Here is a 16,364-nt window from a genome sequence, read left to right on the forward strand (position 1 = left end):
TCTGTCTCCTGTTTTTTTGGTCAGTGCCACTGTCTCCAACCCGTATAACATAGCTGGTCTTACTAACATCCTGTAGACCTTCCCTTTTACTCTTGCTGATTGAAAAGTAAATTATGTGACACAAGTAATGTGTGATTTTTCATGGACATTTTGGATACTGTTTGCTGTTGTCCAGCGTTGGTCTTTATAAAAGTCCATTGTACTAGAAATGTAGTTATCGCCATTCTGCATGAGATTCAAATTTTTTTTCTCACCCACCACTGCAAACCACATGGGGTAACACATGAAAAAAATGTCATTTTTCAGTAGAGTGTTCCTTTACAATAGTAGAAAGAACTGACAATTTAATCAAGAAATCCACAATGAAAATTAAAATATGAATTTATGACTAACACACTAAATGAAATATGAATAATTGGGAAAATGTTGTTCTCATCTCTTTTTTCTTTACTTTAAATTCTTCTGAGAGGCCTTAAAGCTGCATGGGATGTCCAACCAAGCAGCGTGCTGAGAGTTATGTTACAATTAATTGTCAAGGCGTGGAGGTGACTGTAGAGACATAAACTTAATTCCTTAATTTGCAGCATTGTAGACAAGACTTTCTTTGATGGCGGATGTGACAGCTCTTGTTGTTATTAGCAGGATTTTTAATCAGCAACTTTTTTGACATTTAACAATGTTATATTTTTTATTAGTTAATACACAAATGACATAGTGAAACTGTAAATTCAGCAACATTTAATGAATGCAGGTAAAGCTGCCGTACCCACTCAGGTCTTATGTGTGCTTCTTTGCATAATGGATGTGCCAGCACTAAGCCAACATCGGTGCAAGCTTGGCACATGTTACAACTGGTATGCAGCAACATGCCAAACAGTCGTTCTGTTCCACCCATTGATCAATTTTCTCTTACAGTCAGCCATAGCAGGCTAGTTGATACTTACCTGCATGTCTTTGGGGTGTATGTTCAAAGGTATTACATTACAAAATATCATATTCCATTATATAGTAGCTCTGTAAATATTCCATCACATATGACACATCTGACTCCTTAGTTTAAGGTATCTTGATTAGCTGTTATTAGTTATCATGCTGTTCACAGCTGATGGGCACTCAGCTGGCTCTGGATTCTAGCAATCTTAAATTGGACTTAGTAGTTTTAGTAGTAGTAGTAATGGATTGGAAGGAAATGACAGAAAGACAAAACTGTTGAGGAACATAAGGAAAGCTGCATTGGAAACATTGCATGAGCAGCCAGTCCAAGTCAGAGTGCTGCCTTTAGCTGAGATAGTACCATACTGGTACAAAGGGAGCGACCAGAGTTCAATTATAAGTATGGTTGGTGTTACGTCTTAACTGTTTAGTTAAGCAAGCAATAGTCACCAGAATTAAATGGTGACTCCTTAAAATCTATCCATTTTTCTAACTTGCTTATTCAGGGCAGGGTCATGGGGCAGCTGGAGCCTATGCCAAAAGGCAGGAACAACACCTAGACAGGGTACCGGTCTATCACAAGGCAAACACACACACTAGGGCCAGTTTGGCAACCCCATTTCACCTAACTTGCATGTCTTTGGACTGAGGGGAGAAACAGGAACACCTGTGAGAAACCCACTCAGACACAGAAAGAGCATGCAAAGTCCACACAGGGAATACCTGGGATATCTTCTTAATACAAGGCAATAGCTCTACCACTGCGACACCAAGCTGTCCATTCTTGAAATCAATATTATTCTTAAGACTGAGGGTGTGAGAGAGCATCAAAATGAGTCAATAACATTCATGAACATGTGTATCCTTTATGTCGGTGAGTTTTGGTAAACAACCAGAGATATCGTAATGAAGCACTGCATGAGGGTCATGAGGAAATTGATCACTTCATTCTGTTTCCCTAATAATTATGCTCACAGCTTTTATTTTTTGGAACTAGTGAGAACATTTAAGTGCTCCTGTTATTTTATGTGAAGGCATTTTCATTGAGTATGGCATACCATAATCTAATAGGAAAGCAGCAGAGCTGATGTGCTATTAATTTATCAGTATACTAGATCAGATTATTGAGATTGCTGCAAAAAAATGTAGCTCCTGGTGCTTTTGTTGCATATTACACCTCATCTTTTGATTCTGTTACTGTAAAATTTTACATTTGTGCCAAATGAACATACAATATCCAGGCCCTTCTAGTGAATGTCTGAATGTTCAGTTGCTAAAGGGAAGAATTAAATAAATAACCGTCTAAAAGTAGAGCAAGAAAACTCTAACTTGGGTAACAGAGAGCAGCAGCATATCATTCGTGTTGTCTTTTGGTTTACACAACAGTCTTTAGCAGTGCAGTTACACGCAACGGCTATAATCTGGGGACACCAGAGGAATTAAGACCACTGGTCCAGAGTGCACTTCTGCCATCAAAGGAGCAGTGAGGCACACCTAATGGCTTGAGCCGCACTCACGTTCTTAAAGCAGACTTTGTGAAAATGATGTGCATTAAGCAACTTTGGTGTAGCTCAGAGTCATCCATCTCACAGAAGTGGAAGGGGGTGGAGAGGTTGTGTGGCACCAATGAGCAATAATATACATTTGGGGATATGCGGCTTTCAAGCACTTTAGGCTGGGAGGGAGTGGAAAGTCTAAAAGAGAATGTTTTAAACCTTTGTTTAGAAAGGTGTGCTATATATAGACGAGTAATCAGATTGTATAAGCTTGATCATTTGAGATAAATGTGATTATGATTGATATATGAAATATGATTATGCAGTCAATATTAAACTTCTGACGTCAAATCCAGAGCTGATTTCCAAAAATGGTCCAAGCGACATTGGGATGAGCTTGAGAAGCTTGTAATGCTGTAATGGAAAGAAAAGAGTTCAGAAAATGTCATAAATAATTTTGAATGTAAAACTCAAAGTTGAGCAAACTGGAAAGTGCATGGAAAATGTGCTTATAAACCTTTTTTGAATTCCTTTGAGAGGATAGGAAATGCAAATAATTAAAGCTGCATCAGTTTAAAATGATGCCCTCCTTAGTAAGCCCTATCATAAAATTTAAAAAAAAATGAAAGAGAAAGAATGTTTATTTTATACAGTGCAGACATCCTTCCAAAGAGCTTCTAGATTTAACACAGCATCATTTATAGTACATTACCACCAGAACTGGAATGTAATTGATTTATTCCTTGACACGCACAGTGGCTAGACCCCATCCGCCCATTTTTTTGCATGCCCACCAAATCTTGCAATATGGAAGGCAAACCAGTAACCAACTCCCTAAACAGAAAAGGGACCAGTATATTTGGCCTGGGGAATGTATGCGGGTTTCCAGCACCATGTGGTTGTTTTCTCTGCAGTCAAAGAGATGCTCCGATTCACACCTCCACAAGGATGGTGGTTTATTTTTTTTTTCCTTGGGAACTCCAGGAACAATCCCAGGCTTGGCCCGATTCATACTATTCACACACACAGACATGGAAACAAAAGGCTTAAACTATAATCAAACTGAATATAGTAAACAAAAATAGGCAGCGAGATTTAACTAAACAATAAACAGAACAATGCCTCCCCAACTCCCCATCGGCTCTCACAAAAATAACTCAATACGAAAACATCAACTAGCGAGATAAACACAAAGTACAATACACTGTCCAAATGAAACGCAACCAATGATGAGGAATGAAGGAGAAAAATGACAATCCAGGGAACAGTTCGCTGTAAGTAATGTATAAACACTTCTACCGGTATTCCTGATGCGATGAAGGGTGATGAGATTTGGGAGCGCTTCTTCCGACAAAGCATGATGACCAATCCATCTCACTACTCACACTACAGGGAGTCACAAGACAGTCCATATAGGTGTGATAATCCAGGACAAAATGATAATCCACAGGCAATGATACTGCTGACAAAACAGATGGGTGAACTCAGACGTAAACTCCAGCCACCTCTCTTGTCTAACCGAATCCCTTTTAAAGAAGCCACCGGCCGATGTTGTCCCCAGCAGCCCCTGCACCATCTGCAGCCATCCCAAGAGCCAGAGTAGGGACAGCTGGGAGTTTAAGGTACCTAAATCATCGTAGCACCACTGCAACTTCATAGGTTTTATGACCCTTTAATTTGTGTTATTTCAATCCCATTTACTTTTGTTTGATTTTCATCATGCTCTTGCAAATTTAGTTTTCTGATCTATTAAATAGTTGTATTTTCCAGTAACTGTTTTCCACTTTAGGTTCACTTTATCTGGTTTAGCTAGAATGGCCACCTACTGGATGTGCAATCACTTCTGAAAGTCTGTAGTCAGAGCCATTACTCCTCATGTGTTTTTTTTTAATTCAATAAAATGAAGTTATGTATTTTGACAGTTTTGTTTATCATGGTGCCAAAGTGTGGCAACATGTTGTGTGTTGGTTGAAAATGCAAGTAAGAATTCCACTGTATTCGCCACATGTAGCAATTTTAATACTACAATTACCACTACAGCTAAAGCATGTTTTCCAATTCTTCAGTTGACTCTAATCATGAAGGTGCTGCTGAGTGGCTTTCACACATCCAACCCTTTTCTAGTCATACATTTTCTAATGTAGAGTCACAAAGAGGCAGAGTCTATTACATATCATCAGGTACAAGGCAAGGGCCAGCTTAACCATAAGAAAAAGTCTCACACACTCACACTCATTCACAGCAGGTGAGTTTAGAGTCACCAGTCAAGCTAACTTACATGCTTTTGAGATGTGCAATGAGACTGGAGTAACCAAAGAAAAACACCATGGAGAAAAGTCAGACTCAACAAGGACAGTGACCAGAACGTGAAAGGAACTCCACCATTTACAGCTCATTTAGTAAATTTTCTTAATTAACACTAGAATTACCAGAGCCTACGAAAAAACTTGTAATTCCGTCCCACCTTAAACTGCTTCTTAAATCCCTTCACACCTCTCCGCCAGCGCCCTTTGTCTTCTAAATGTGCTGATAAAGAGAAGCCGACTATTCCATCCCCCCACCAATTTAGAACGTGCACGAACTTCTCTCAACTCATGCCTTGATTGAGTATCTGGGAGTGAAGTGGAGTTTTAGAGTGAAATAATAGATCGTTGTTTGGAACACACGCATTTCATGTCTGTTCCGTTTCTACAGTAATCTGTGTCAACACATTAAAACAGAAACTTTTTTATATTCTAGTAGTAGATGACAAAATGTAGGCATAAACTATATAATGTATGAAGCCTGAAGTCCAAATAACAAAGAAACATTTTCACAAGAATAACACAATTGCACTTTTATTCAAACATATAACTGCAGAAACAAAAAGCCGCCTTAACATGCGACATTGACACCAGTTTACTATTGCAGTTATATGTTTGAATAAAAGTGCAATTGTGTTATTCTTGTGAAAATGTTTCTTTGCTATTTGGACTTCAGGCTTCATACATTATATAGTTTATGCCTACATTTTGTCATCTACTACTAGAATATAAAAAAGTTTCTGTTTTAACAATGTGTTGACACAGATTACTGTAGAAACGGAACAGACATGAAATGCGTGAGTTCCAAACAACGATCTATTATTTCACTCTAAAACTCCGCTTCACTCCCAGATACTCAATCAAGGCATGAGCTGAGAGAAGTTCGTGCACGTTCTAAATTGGTGGGGGGATGGAATAGCCGGCTTCTCTTTATCAGCACATTTAGAAGACAAAGGGCGCTGGAGAGGTGTGAAGGGATTTAAGAAGCAGTTTAGGTGGGACGGAATTACGAGTTTTTTCGTAGGCTCTGGTAATTCTAGTGTTAAGTGAAGTTATGATGGTGTTACATGAATTTTGTGTGATCCCCATTACGTAATTTTTTCATTATAGAAACATTGCTGTGGAAAACTCACTATTAGGATAAAATAACTAAATACTAACTTTTCCTTCTCTGTAATTATATATATATATAATAATCGGTTTGAGTTTCACGGTTTGTTTCAATTACGACAGTATTTGCAGGACTTGTGTTGAAGTGACATTCGGCATCTGTCAAGCATTGTAAGCATACAACCAGTTTCATCGATAACTTCACATCCAGCTTTTAAGAGTTTAAAAATTCATAAACATCAAAGTGTCCACTACTGAAATCGTCACCTGTGAATCTAAGATGTTTAAGAGGCATTGGCGGTTGTCGAAAGGTGTAAAATATTTGGCCATTTTGGTACACTTGAAAGCGACAACCAAACAATTCAGCGACAGCCATCATCTCACATGCAGAACCATAGGTGAAGGGCTGAAGCATTTCACTCTTATAGTGCTCCTGTGTAGCATAATTATCTCCTGTACCGTCATCAGTCCACACCTTGAACCTGTCCCAGTCATTCAATACATAAGACACAATGTTCCTCCGGATATCAAGGGTGAGCCTGATATGGCCATGCAATATGTAACAAAGAGAATGGAAAAGGTAGGTGCCATCTCCGGGCATGGAAACCACTCGGTAAGTGACAGTTCTTTGATCGATGGTGATCACCTCGATAGACATGTTAATGGGGGTACGGTTGGAATGATAAAGGAAATGGGTACCTGAACAATGTAAAGTAAGTCTAAAATACCTCCACAATAACTATAATCGTAATAAACAAACAATAAAACAGCGGAGAAGCCGTGTTTTAAATAAAAAGGCTTTAGTTATCAGCAGGGAGACGTGAATCCCGTGGCGAAGCAAGGAATTGAATGTAGAGACTGGAGTGATGCCAACAACGTGGGAGGCGTTGGGATGGGGGATCGAGAGCTGCAGACTATGGACGTATATATGTACGTAAGTAGGATTCAGTTAGCCTTGGGAACCCGCATATCAAATTTCTTGAAGATGGGCCCATAAGTAACAAAGACCGTTGAAAAGTTCAATATGGCGGCTGACAGTGGCGTCATACCACCGAAATAAGTTTGTACTGTACATTGGTTTCGGTTAGCGCAGGGAAGCCGCCTACCAAATTTCGTGAAGATGGAGCCATAGATAAGAAAGTTCAACATGGCGGACGTTGTTGACCATTATGACCGTTACGCGTAGAATTTCCAAATGAAACCTGCTTAACTTTTGTAAGTAAGCTGTAAGGAACGAGCCTGCCAAATTTCAGTCTTCTACCAACGCGGGAAGTTGGAGAATTAGTGACGTTGGAAAGTTCAATATGGCGGTCGACATTGGCGTCATACCATCGAAATAAGTACATACATCGGTTTCGGTTAGCGCTGGGAAGCCACCTACCAAATTTCGTGAAGATGGGGCCATAAATAAGAAAGTTCAACATGGCAGACGTTGTCAACTCTTATCGACCATTATGACCGTTACGTGTAGAATTTCTAAATGAAACCTGCTTAACTTTTGTAAGTAAGCTGTAACCTTCTACCTACATGGGAAGTTGGAGAATTAGTGATGAGTGAGTCAGTGAGGGCTTTGCCTTTTATTAGTATAGATATATATATCGTGTGAGACTTGCCCGGACACTACCAGTCGGAAACCACATCTTTACCAAAGTCACACGTTTATTAAACATAAATAAACATAGTCCCAAACACCACACAATGCCCACAGCAATTAATCACCCCAATAAACTTTTCTCTCAGTCTTTGGCTGTCTCTCTCCTCCAGGGAGCTTTGTCCTACTCCCATTCCCAACTGTAGCTCTTCGATTGCCGGAAGGCGGCCCCTTTTATTCCTGCCTGGAATAGGGCACTGGCGGAGAGGTGTGAAGGGATTTAAGAAGCAGTTTAAGGTGGGACGGAATTACGAGTTTTTTCGTAGGCTCTGGTAATTCTAGTGTTAAGTGAAGTTATGATGGTGTTACATGAATTTTGTGTGATCCCCATTACGTAATTTTTTCATTATAGAAACATTGCTGTGGAAAACTCACTATTAGGATAAAATAACTAAATACTAACTTTTCCTTCTCTGTAATTATATATATATATAATAATCGGTTTGAGTTTCACGGTTTGTTTCAATTACGACAGTATTTGCAGGACTTGTGTTGAAGTGACATTCGGCATCTGTCAAGCATTGTAAGCATACAACCAGTTTCATCGATAACTTCACATCCAGCTTTTAAGAGTTTAAAAATTCATAAACATCAAAGTGTCCACTACTGAAATCGTCACCTGTGAATCTAAGATGTTTAAGAGGCATTGGCGGTTGTCGAAAGGTGTAAAATATTTGGCCATTTTGGTACACTTGAAAGCGACAACCAAACAATTCAGCGACAGCCATCATCTCACATGCAGAACCATAGGTGAAGGGCTGAAGCATTTCACTCTTATAGTGCTCCTGTGTAGCATAATTATCTCCTGTACCGTCATCAGTCCACACCTTGAACCTGTCCCAGTCATTCAATACATAAGACACAATGTTCCTCCGGATATCAAGGGTGAGCCTGATATGGCCATGCAATATGTAACAAAGAGAATGGAAAAGGTAGGTGCCATCTCCGGGCATGGAAACCACTCGGTAAGTGACAGTTCTTTGATCGATGGTGATCACCTCGATAGACATGTTAATGGGGGTACGGTTGGAATGATAAAGGAAATGGGTACCTGAACAATGTAAAGTAAGTCTAAAAAAAAAGTTGGAGAATTAGTGATGAGTGAGTCAGTGAGGGCTTTGCCTTTTATTAGTATAGATATATATATCGTGTGAGACTTGCCCGGACACTACCAGTCGGAAACCACATCTTTACCAAAGTCACACGTTTATTAAACATAAATAAACATAGTCCCAAACACCACACAATGCCCACAGCAATTAATCACCCCAATAAACTTTTCTCTCAGTCTTTGGCTGTCTCTCTCCTCCAGGGAGCTTTGTCCTACTCCCATTCCCAACTGTAGCTCTTCGATTGCCGGAAAGGCGGCCCCTTTTATTCCTGCCTGGATGTGCCCCAGGTGGCTGATGACGTCCATCTGGCAGCACTACCTGGTGTGGCAGAAGTACTGCCCTTTGCACCGGAAGCACTCCGGGCGTCCCTGGCAGGTTCCTCCGCCATCTTGCCTGGTGTAGCAGAAGTGACAATTCTCCCGGTCCGATGAGGCTTGAGGCACCCCCTGGCGGAGGCCATGGGTCCCAATGAGTTAAATCCCCTTTACTGTTCTTCTGCAGTCCTCTACTAGTCCAGGGCGGCTACTCCCTCATGACCTGGATGCTGTTTAAGTCCCTTTCCAGTCCATCCAGGCATCCCGCCCAGGTAAGAACCCCAGCGATCTGCCACTATATATATATAGAGATATAAGAGAATTAACCACGCCAGGGGCCGGAAATAAAGGACAAAGAGTACATGACAAAGTAGAACATCGTAAAGAATTCAAAAATGTTGGAATGATACACATGCAGAGCAGGTTTGAAATAATGAAAGTACTAAAATTCAAAAGTCTAAAAAAAAAGTGATAGTAAAGATCGCATTAGCGCAAACAAATGGAAATGATTACTCGGCGAAATAATAAAACAGTGAAAAGAGATTGAATATATTGTTCAGATTTAAACGTTAAGTCGGAGACTTGTAGATCGTCTAATTCATGTTGCCATCAGGGAAAAGTAGTGTTTCTTCCAAATGAAGAGGCGTATCAATGAGAATTAAACGATTTGTTGTTTGGTGAAAATGAAATCCACATATGCGAGTGGTAGAGATGTGAAGTGGCTGGTGTGTAGTTTAGTCCGGGGGGGTTGGCTAGCGAAGTGAGCAGGGTGCCAAGTCCCCTAGTATATACAGTATATATATATATTTTACACTTATATAGTTCTTTTCTCACTACACAAAGTGTTTTTCATAGTGAGTGGGGAGCCATTTCAATCACCACCAATGTGTAGCATCCACCTGGGTGATACGATGGCAGCAATTTTACACCAGTACACTCATCAAACTTTAGCTGTTAGGTGGTGAAGGGACGAGAGATAGTTAGTCAATTAAAAACAGGTGATGATTAGGAGGCCAGAATGACGAGGATGTGAGTGGCAATTTAGCCAGGGAAATCAGGATAAACCCTACACTTTACGAAGAATGTCCAGGGATCTTTTATGACCACAGAGAGTCAAGACCTCAGTTTTATTTCTCATCTGAAGGATGTCACCATTTTTACAACACAGTGTCCCTATCACTGCACTGGGACCACAGGGAAGGTATCTTCTGCTGGCCTTGCCAACACCTCCTCCCGCAGCAACCCAAGGTTTTCCTTGTTGGTCTACTATCCAAGTACTGGCCTGACCCAAACATGCTTAGCTTCAGGTAGATGACCTATTCTGAAGTGATTGAATCTCTTGGGTCTTACTGGAACCAGTTTAAAAAATGTGTTACCAGTATAATTGTTCAAGTTACAAGTTCCATAAAAAACAGTATTTTTAAAAGGAGAAATATGTGAAATTACATCTATCGTCTGTACCAATATTTCAGAAGCATTGCTTATAAGGCAGGAACCAGCTTGGGCCAGTAAACATAAGGCACAACCGCACACACTTCACAGAACTTCCATCCATCCATCCATTTTCTGCTGCTTATCTGGGTCTAGGTTGCAAGATCAGCAGTCTGAGCAAAGATACCCACATGCCCCTTTTCCCTGTCACCTTTTTCAATTCATCTGGGGGCATACTGAGTTGTTCCCGGGCCTGATAGGAGATATAATCACTCCAGTGTGTCCTTGGTCTGCCCAGGGGTTTCCCTCTGGTTAGGCATGCCCAAAACACCTCCTCAGTGAAGCATCCAAGAAGCATTCCAATCAGAAGCCCAAGCTACCTCAATTGGCTCCTTTTAATGTGGAAGAGCAACAGCTCTGCTTTTAGCTTCTCCCTTATGTATGCACTTCTCAACCTATATCTAAGGCTGAGCCAAGACACACTGAGCAGGAAGCACATTTCTGCCACTTGTGTCCACGATCTAAACCTTACAGTCACTACTCAAAGCTCATGACCATAGGTGAGGGTGGAAACGTAGATCAGTGGGTGAATTGAGAGCTTTGCGAATCCACATAATCAAACCTATTTTGCACAGATTCCCCATTTGTACAGAGAAACACCATTGACAATGCTTTATTCTGAAACTTAGTTAGTGCACCTATCCTGGCAGCTCCAGGTCCCCTTTCTAATAGTCTATGTAAATTATTGCGTATAATGTGGCAGCTGTGTTTGTTTTATGCTGGTAAATGAAGTCATATTTTTTGACATATATTTTGATGATCTACTGAAAGAAAAGATTTCCATTTGGAAAGAAACTTCTTCTTTTAGAAACTTTGTAAAATCATATTTCTACTTTAGCAAAAGGAAATGCAGATGCAGTTATTCCATACAGCAAGCCAGAGTTCTAATGTGGTTGCCCTTTCATTGCAGGTATTCCATTGATCGACGAACAGACATGGACAGAGTGTTTGATATCCACTCTGGGAACGGCTCATTGTTCATTTTAAAACCCCTTGACAGAGAAACAGCAGCTTGGCATAACATCACAGCTACTGCTAAAGAAATGAGTAAGTTTAACAGGTTTCTTATAGAAAGCACTGTCTCCGTACACTTTGTCTTAGTCCCTGTAGAACAGTAAAGAAAGACTGCCATGATAAAGGAAGGAAATTCCTTGTAGCCTAACTGACTACTTTCTCAGTGGATTGGACCTGATGCGCAGAATATAGCATGACAGATATCCTTATACTCATGGCTGCGGAATTCTCAGCCCTTCCATAGAGTGAAAATGACTGTCACTTGAAGAGCAGGGAGAAGTAAAAAGCAGACGCAGGGCTGGAATTCAACTTAAAATTGCTAGAAATTTCTTGGTTTTTATGAATAATAAGACAAGTGACATCTGAGTGCATGCTAAATATATGTTTTCAGACATTTTACAGCCTTTCTAAAGATTGAAAAGTTCTATTATTAAGTTATAGATTAAAAAATATTGTAATTCAGGAAGTGCATTGTTCCATCTGCTTATAAAATTTGGATTTTGACGGGATCTGCTATAAATAAAGACATATTTTTCAGGTATATTATTTAAATGTGTTTGAGAATTAAGCACAATGAGACATGCATTTAATTTGATTAATTTAAATAATACCCATAATGCTCAGCCAACATTTACTTCCAGACATTAACATCAGAGTTCATTGTCTAGGAAATGTGACATTTTAAGTATTGAACTGTTTCTTGACATACGGCTTTTGTAGTTGGCACAGGCAGGGTGTAGAACAGCTAGCACATCTGTCTTTATAATTTGTTTGGCATATGGAATACTGAAATAGGTTTGTTTGTTGTTTTTTTTTTTTTGTTGTTGTTTTATGAACAGATAACCCTTTGCAGACCAGTGTACATGTCTACATCAGGATTCTGGACATCAACGATAATGCTCCAGAGTTTGCAGCATTTTATGAAACATTTGTGTGTGAAAATGCAAAGACTGGGCAGGTGAGATCAAATGATTTTATCATTTTACCTAAACTGTTTGCATGAGGTGCCCAAATGTTACTCATCCATTCATCATTCTGAAAAAAAAAGAGCCACAAGGAATTATAAACTATCCTAGCAACACTGGCTGTGAGGCAAGGCACAACTCTGAGTAGACATAACCATACACACACCTAAACTCATTCATGCCTGCCCGATGCAGAGACACCAATTAACTTGGATGCTAAAGGAAACTGGAGGAACATGATATGACCTCACAGACAATGACAGAGCTGTGACTTGACCCCACAAATCACAGGCAGGAACACTAACCACTCTGCCAGCATGATCATTAACAAGACGCATGACAACCTTAGGTATGACAGACTGATAAATAGTGAACATAACATTCTCAAACTTGCTTAAACCAATTCAGAGTTGCTGTGGCCTATCCTGTCAAGACCTAATCCTGAAAGGGATATCAGTTCATCACAGAAAAAAATGAAGTGTTCACCCATCTGTTTTCCAAACCTTCCTGTCCACGGCAGGATTGCATGGAGGCTGGAACCTATCACAGCAAGCACTGGTTTAAAGGCAGGAACAAGCTATGGACAGGGTACCAGTCGATCACAGGGTGAACTCATACACACACACACTAAAATCACTAAGGCAATATTCCTAAGCCGAATGTGTTTGGAGTGTGGGAGGAACCCCAATGGACATGGGGAAAACATGAAAACTCTACACAGGGATCACCGAGAACCCTGGTCTCCTTGTTGCGAGACAGCAACACTACCATTATGCCACCATACAGTGTTCATTTGTTAGGAATCTCATTCTATGGTTAAGAGTTAAAATGAGTTACACATTTTGTGTGCGACATGATGCCAACTGCTGCACTTTTGTGCGTGTGTGTGGGTGTATTATTATTATTAAGATACACAAAGTACAATTGCACCATACTGTTTCTTCTGAGTAGAAAATATTATTCTCCATCTGTCCATTTTATCATGTGGCCCTGTTCAATCCAGTTTCAGGATTATTTAGGGCACCAGTTTATTTTGGATGGGTATGAAGTATGAATTTCACTTACTCCATACACGAGACATTTCTACTACTTCTATTACTACAGTACACAATCACAGTTAGTCACTTATATTGGCCTAATGTAAAGTCATCTCGTTTGATGTGGAAGAAAAACTGACAACATAGATTAAAAAAAAAGAAATTGAAACGTGTTTGCGTATGTGTGTTTCAAAATACACATTAAAAAAAACAGTCCTCCAGTCTAGAGTGTGCGTTCAATTTGCTCAGGTAATACTTGAGCACCTAAAGCCTAATAAATAATATAAACATTTTTACAAAAGCAGCTTTATAATTTGTCGGTTTATCTGTCTTAAGGTCTCATAGTTTTTACTGCAGCTTTATTGTCTGCTTGTTTTTGACTTCCTTTAGATCCCAGAGTTGCACCCGATGTATGATACGTTACATACAGTACAGTATAAAAGAGCACAGTATAGTGTAATACATCCAGGTGCTGAATGAGTTAAACGGCCTGGTTTTCTAATTAATGCCCAGGTGAGCTGCTTAAAGTAGACAGTGATCAGCTGTGCACTGACATGCAAACCCCCCGAGATGGGAGGACACTTTGAAATCAGCGAGGACTGACATATTCAGTAAGCAGGTGAGAAAGCAAATAAAGCAAACTGAGGAAATGGTTCAGATTGAACTGAAAATTAGTGTTGCTCACATTTGATATGCAGTAGTCGATTTCTTAAAAACAGGAGAGTGAATTCAACAAATCTTTTAGATGTCTTTTCCCCACAGCATTGAAGCCGGTGGTTGATACAGTATGTAATGGACTATTTTAAATTAAAATAATAAAAAATATATATATTATAAAATAATAAAAAAGGCCAAAGTAGAGAGGAGAGCTAAATGACCACACTAAAGTGCTTCATAAATTACTTTTATGTAATTGCCTCTCCAGCCTCAGATATTATTAGATCATCAAAACAGTTTTATTAAAAATCAGCAGTTATAGAGATTGTTATAGGTATAGGCAGAAAGCATCGGGCATAGAAAATGCTGCAACACTGTAGAACAGAGGTTTTAAGAGTTTGCTATAATGCATCTTTTATCCACTAACTGTAATGTAACACAAACAAAACCTTTGTTACCTTCTTGTTACATAAAAGTAAACCAACAAATAGGTACACCATAAATAGCCTTAATTATAAAGTATCCTTGGTGCTTCATAAGTGTCAATAAAACCAAACAAAGCATTTGTTAAGCTCTTGCTACATTAAAGCAACTGCCCAATAGAAGCACCTAAACAGCTTGCATGCTAAAATCTTTTTCAGGCGTGAAGGCTGAGACACTGGAATGGCTTGTGGTATATTCCAGAAGTTACAAATACAGAAGCAGCCCTAATCCTTGGACTTGGACTGATATTTGCATTAGCACTAAGAACTTCAGTCAATTTACTTATCTTTGTTTCTGTATAGATAGATAGATAGATAGATAGATAGATAGATAGATAGATAGATAGATAGATAGATAGAAACCAGGGCATCAGCAAGCCCCAAACATGATTATATCAAAAGTCCTGGGTTCAAATAAAGGAGTGTTTATCAAAAACACTTCCACAAAGTAACAAAAAGCATACAAACACAGGTTCTCTTTCTGTCCACAATACCTCTGTTCTTCCCCCAGCACTGCTCTCCTCCAGTCAAGTGTTGCTCTACATCCTCTCAGCTCCAACTTGCCTGGACAAGGGAGTGCAGTCTTTATTAAGGACCTCAGAGTACTTCCTGTGCCAGGGCCACTGCCCGATGGAAGCACTTCCAGGTCATACAGAAGTCCCACTTATTAGGGAGCTCGTCTCACTGCAGCACCCAATTGCAGCACCCATGGTCCCCAGCAGGGTTGTGTTGCCGGACTTCATCTCCCAGCATTCCCTGCTGGTTCCCAAATGGGCACCAATACGAGGGGCTGCTGCCATCTAGTGTCCTGGGGGAATAAAGAGTCCCCAACAACATCTTCTGATGGGCTGTCCGTCCATCTTCTTTTGGCCATCACTTCCGGGTCTGGCTCCTTCTTTTCTCCTGGTTGGGATACCCATCTTTCTGCTCGGAGCTTCCCATCCTGTGGTACTGACAATAGATAGATAGATAGAGCTCTATGTTCTGATGCAGTTTAAAATAAAATTCAGTTCAATGTGCACATAAATAATTTACGATGATCATAGTATGTATGTGATATGTGTAACATAATATGACATACGAGTTACACGTTAGTCGATATTGCTGAATGGAGACTAGTGTGAAATGGCAAAAAGGCATTTAAATCATGCCCTGTTTACTGCAACTTATGTTTTTTTCTTTAGACGAGTGGTTCTTATACCCTTGTGATTCATGTTTGCCTTTTTTGTGCCTTTAAGACCCAGAATCACCACGAACTGCTATGATTTGGCTTCCCCCGGAGAATCACCGCATTTGCTTCAGCTGCCTGTAATGACCCCATCGCAAGACATTCCGCAAACCGTATGCAACCCTGTCCATTGAGTACAATTGTAATTCATGACTCGGGGAAATAAAAACGACTCATATTTTAGAAACCTATACTTTAAACCAGGGGTCTACAACCTTTTTTCCCCTGAATGCTACTTTTACAAAATGAAAATGTCCGAGAGCTACTCATGTTTTCTAATGTTTATTTTCATAGCTTATTTCAAAATTTCTGTCTTACTTTTATTGTCCCTGAATAACGTTTCAGCCCCCACGGTTATAGCCTCCTTTACAATCCCACCATCAGTAAAGGGCTTTTTGTATTTTGTTAAGATGTGCACCACTTTAAACGAGACCTCTGTCACCACATTGGCCTTCTTCATAGGTTTGGTGAACAGAGACTGTTGACTTTGAAGCATTGTTTTCAGCTCGTTAATCATCTCTTTTCGTAGACTGCTACCCGCAGGAAAGTCCTGTGAAAAGTTGCTGTGGAC

At 39.9% G+C, this 16,364-nt stretch overlaps 1 protein-coding gene across 2 annotated transcripts in view; it reads left to right on the forward strand.

Moving 5' to 3' along the window:
- The window catches only part of cdh6 (cadherin 6), a 159,522-nt gene that overhangs the window by 126,759 nt on the left and 16,399 nt on the right, over positions 1–16,364 (forward strand). For both annotated transcript variants that reach the window (XM_039753148.1, XM_039753147.1), the window contains exons 8-9: positions 11,321–11,457; positions 12,264–12,382. In XM_039753148.1, the coding sequence (XP_039609082.1) occupies positions 11,321–11,457; positions 12,264–12,382 (256 nt within the window). The remainder of the gene's footprint in view (positions 1–11,320; positions 11,458–12,263; positions 12,383–16,364) is intronic.

The sequence above is a fragment of the Polypterus senegalus genome, chromosome 5 (assembly GCF_016835505.1).
Source record: "Polypterus senegalus isolate Bchr_013 chromosome 5, ASM1683550v1, whole genome shotgun sequence".
NCBI lineage: Eukaryota > Metazoa > Chordata > Cladistia > Polypteriformes > Polypteridae > Polypterus > Polypterus senegalus.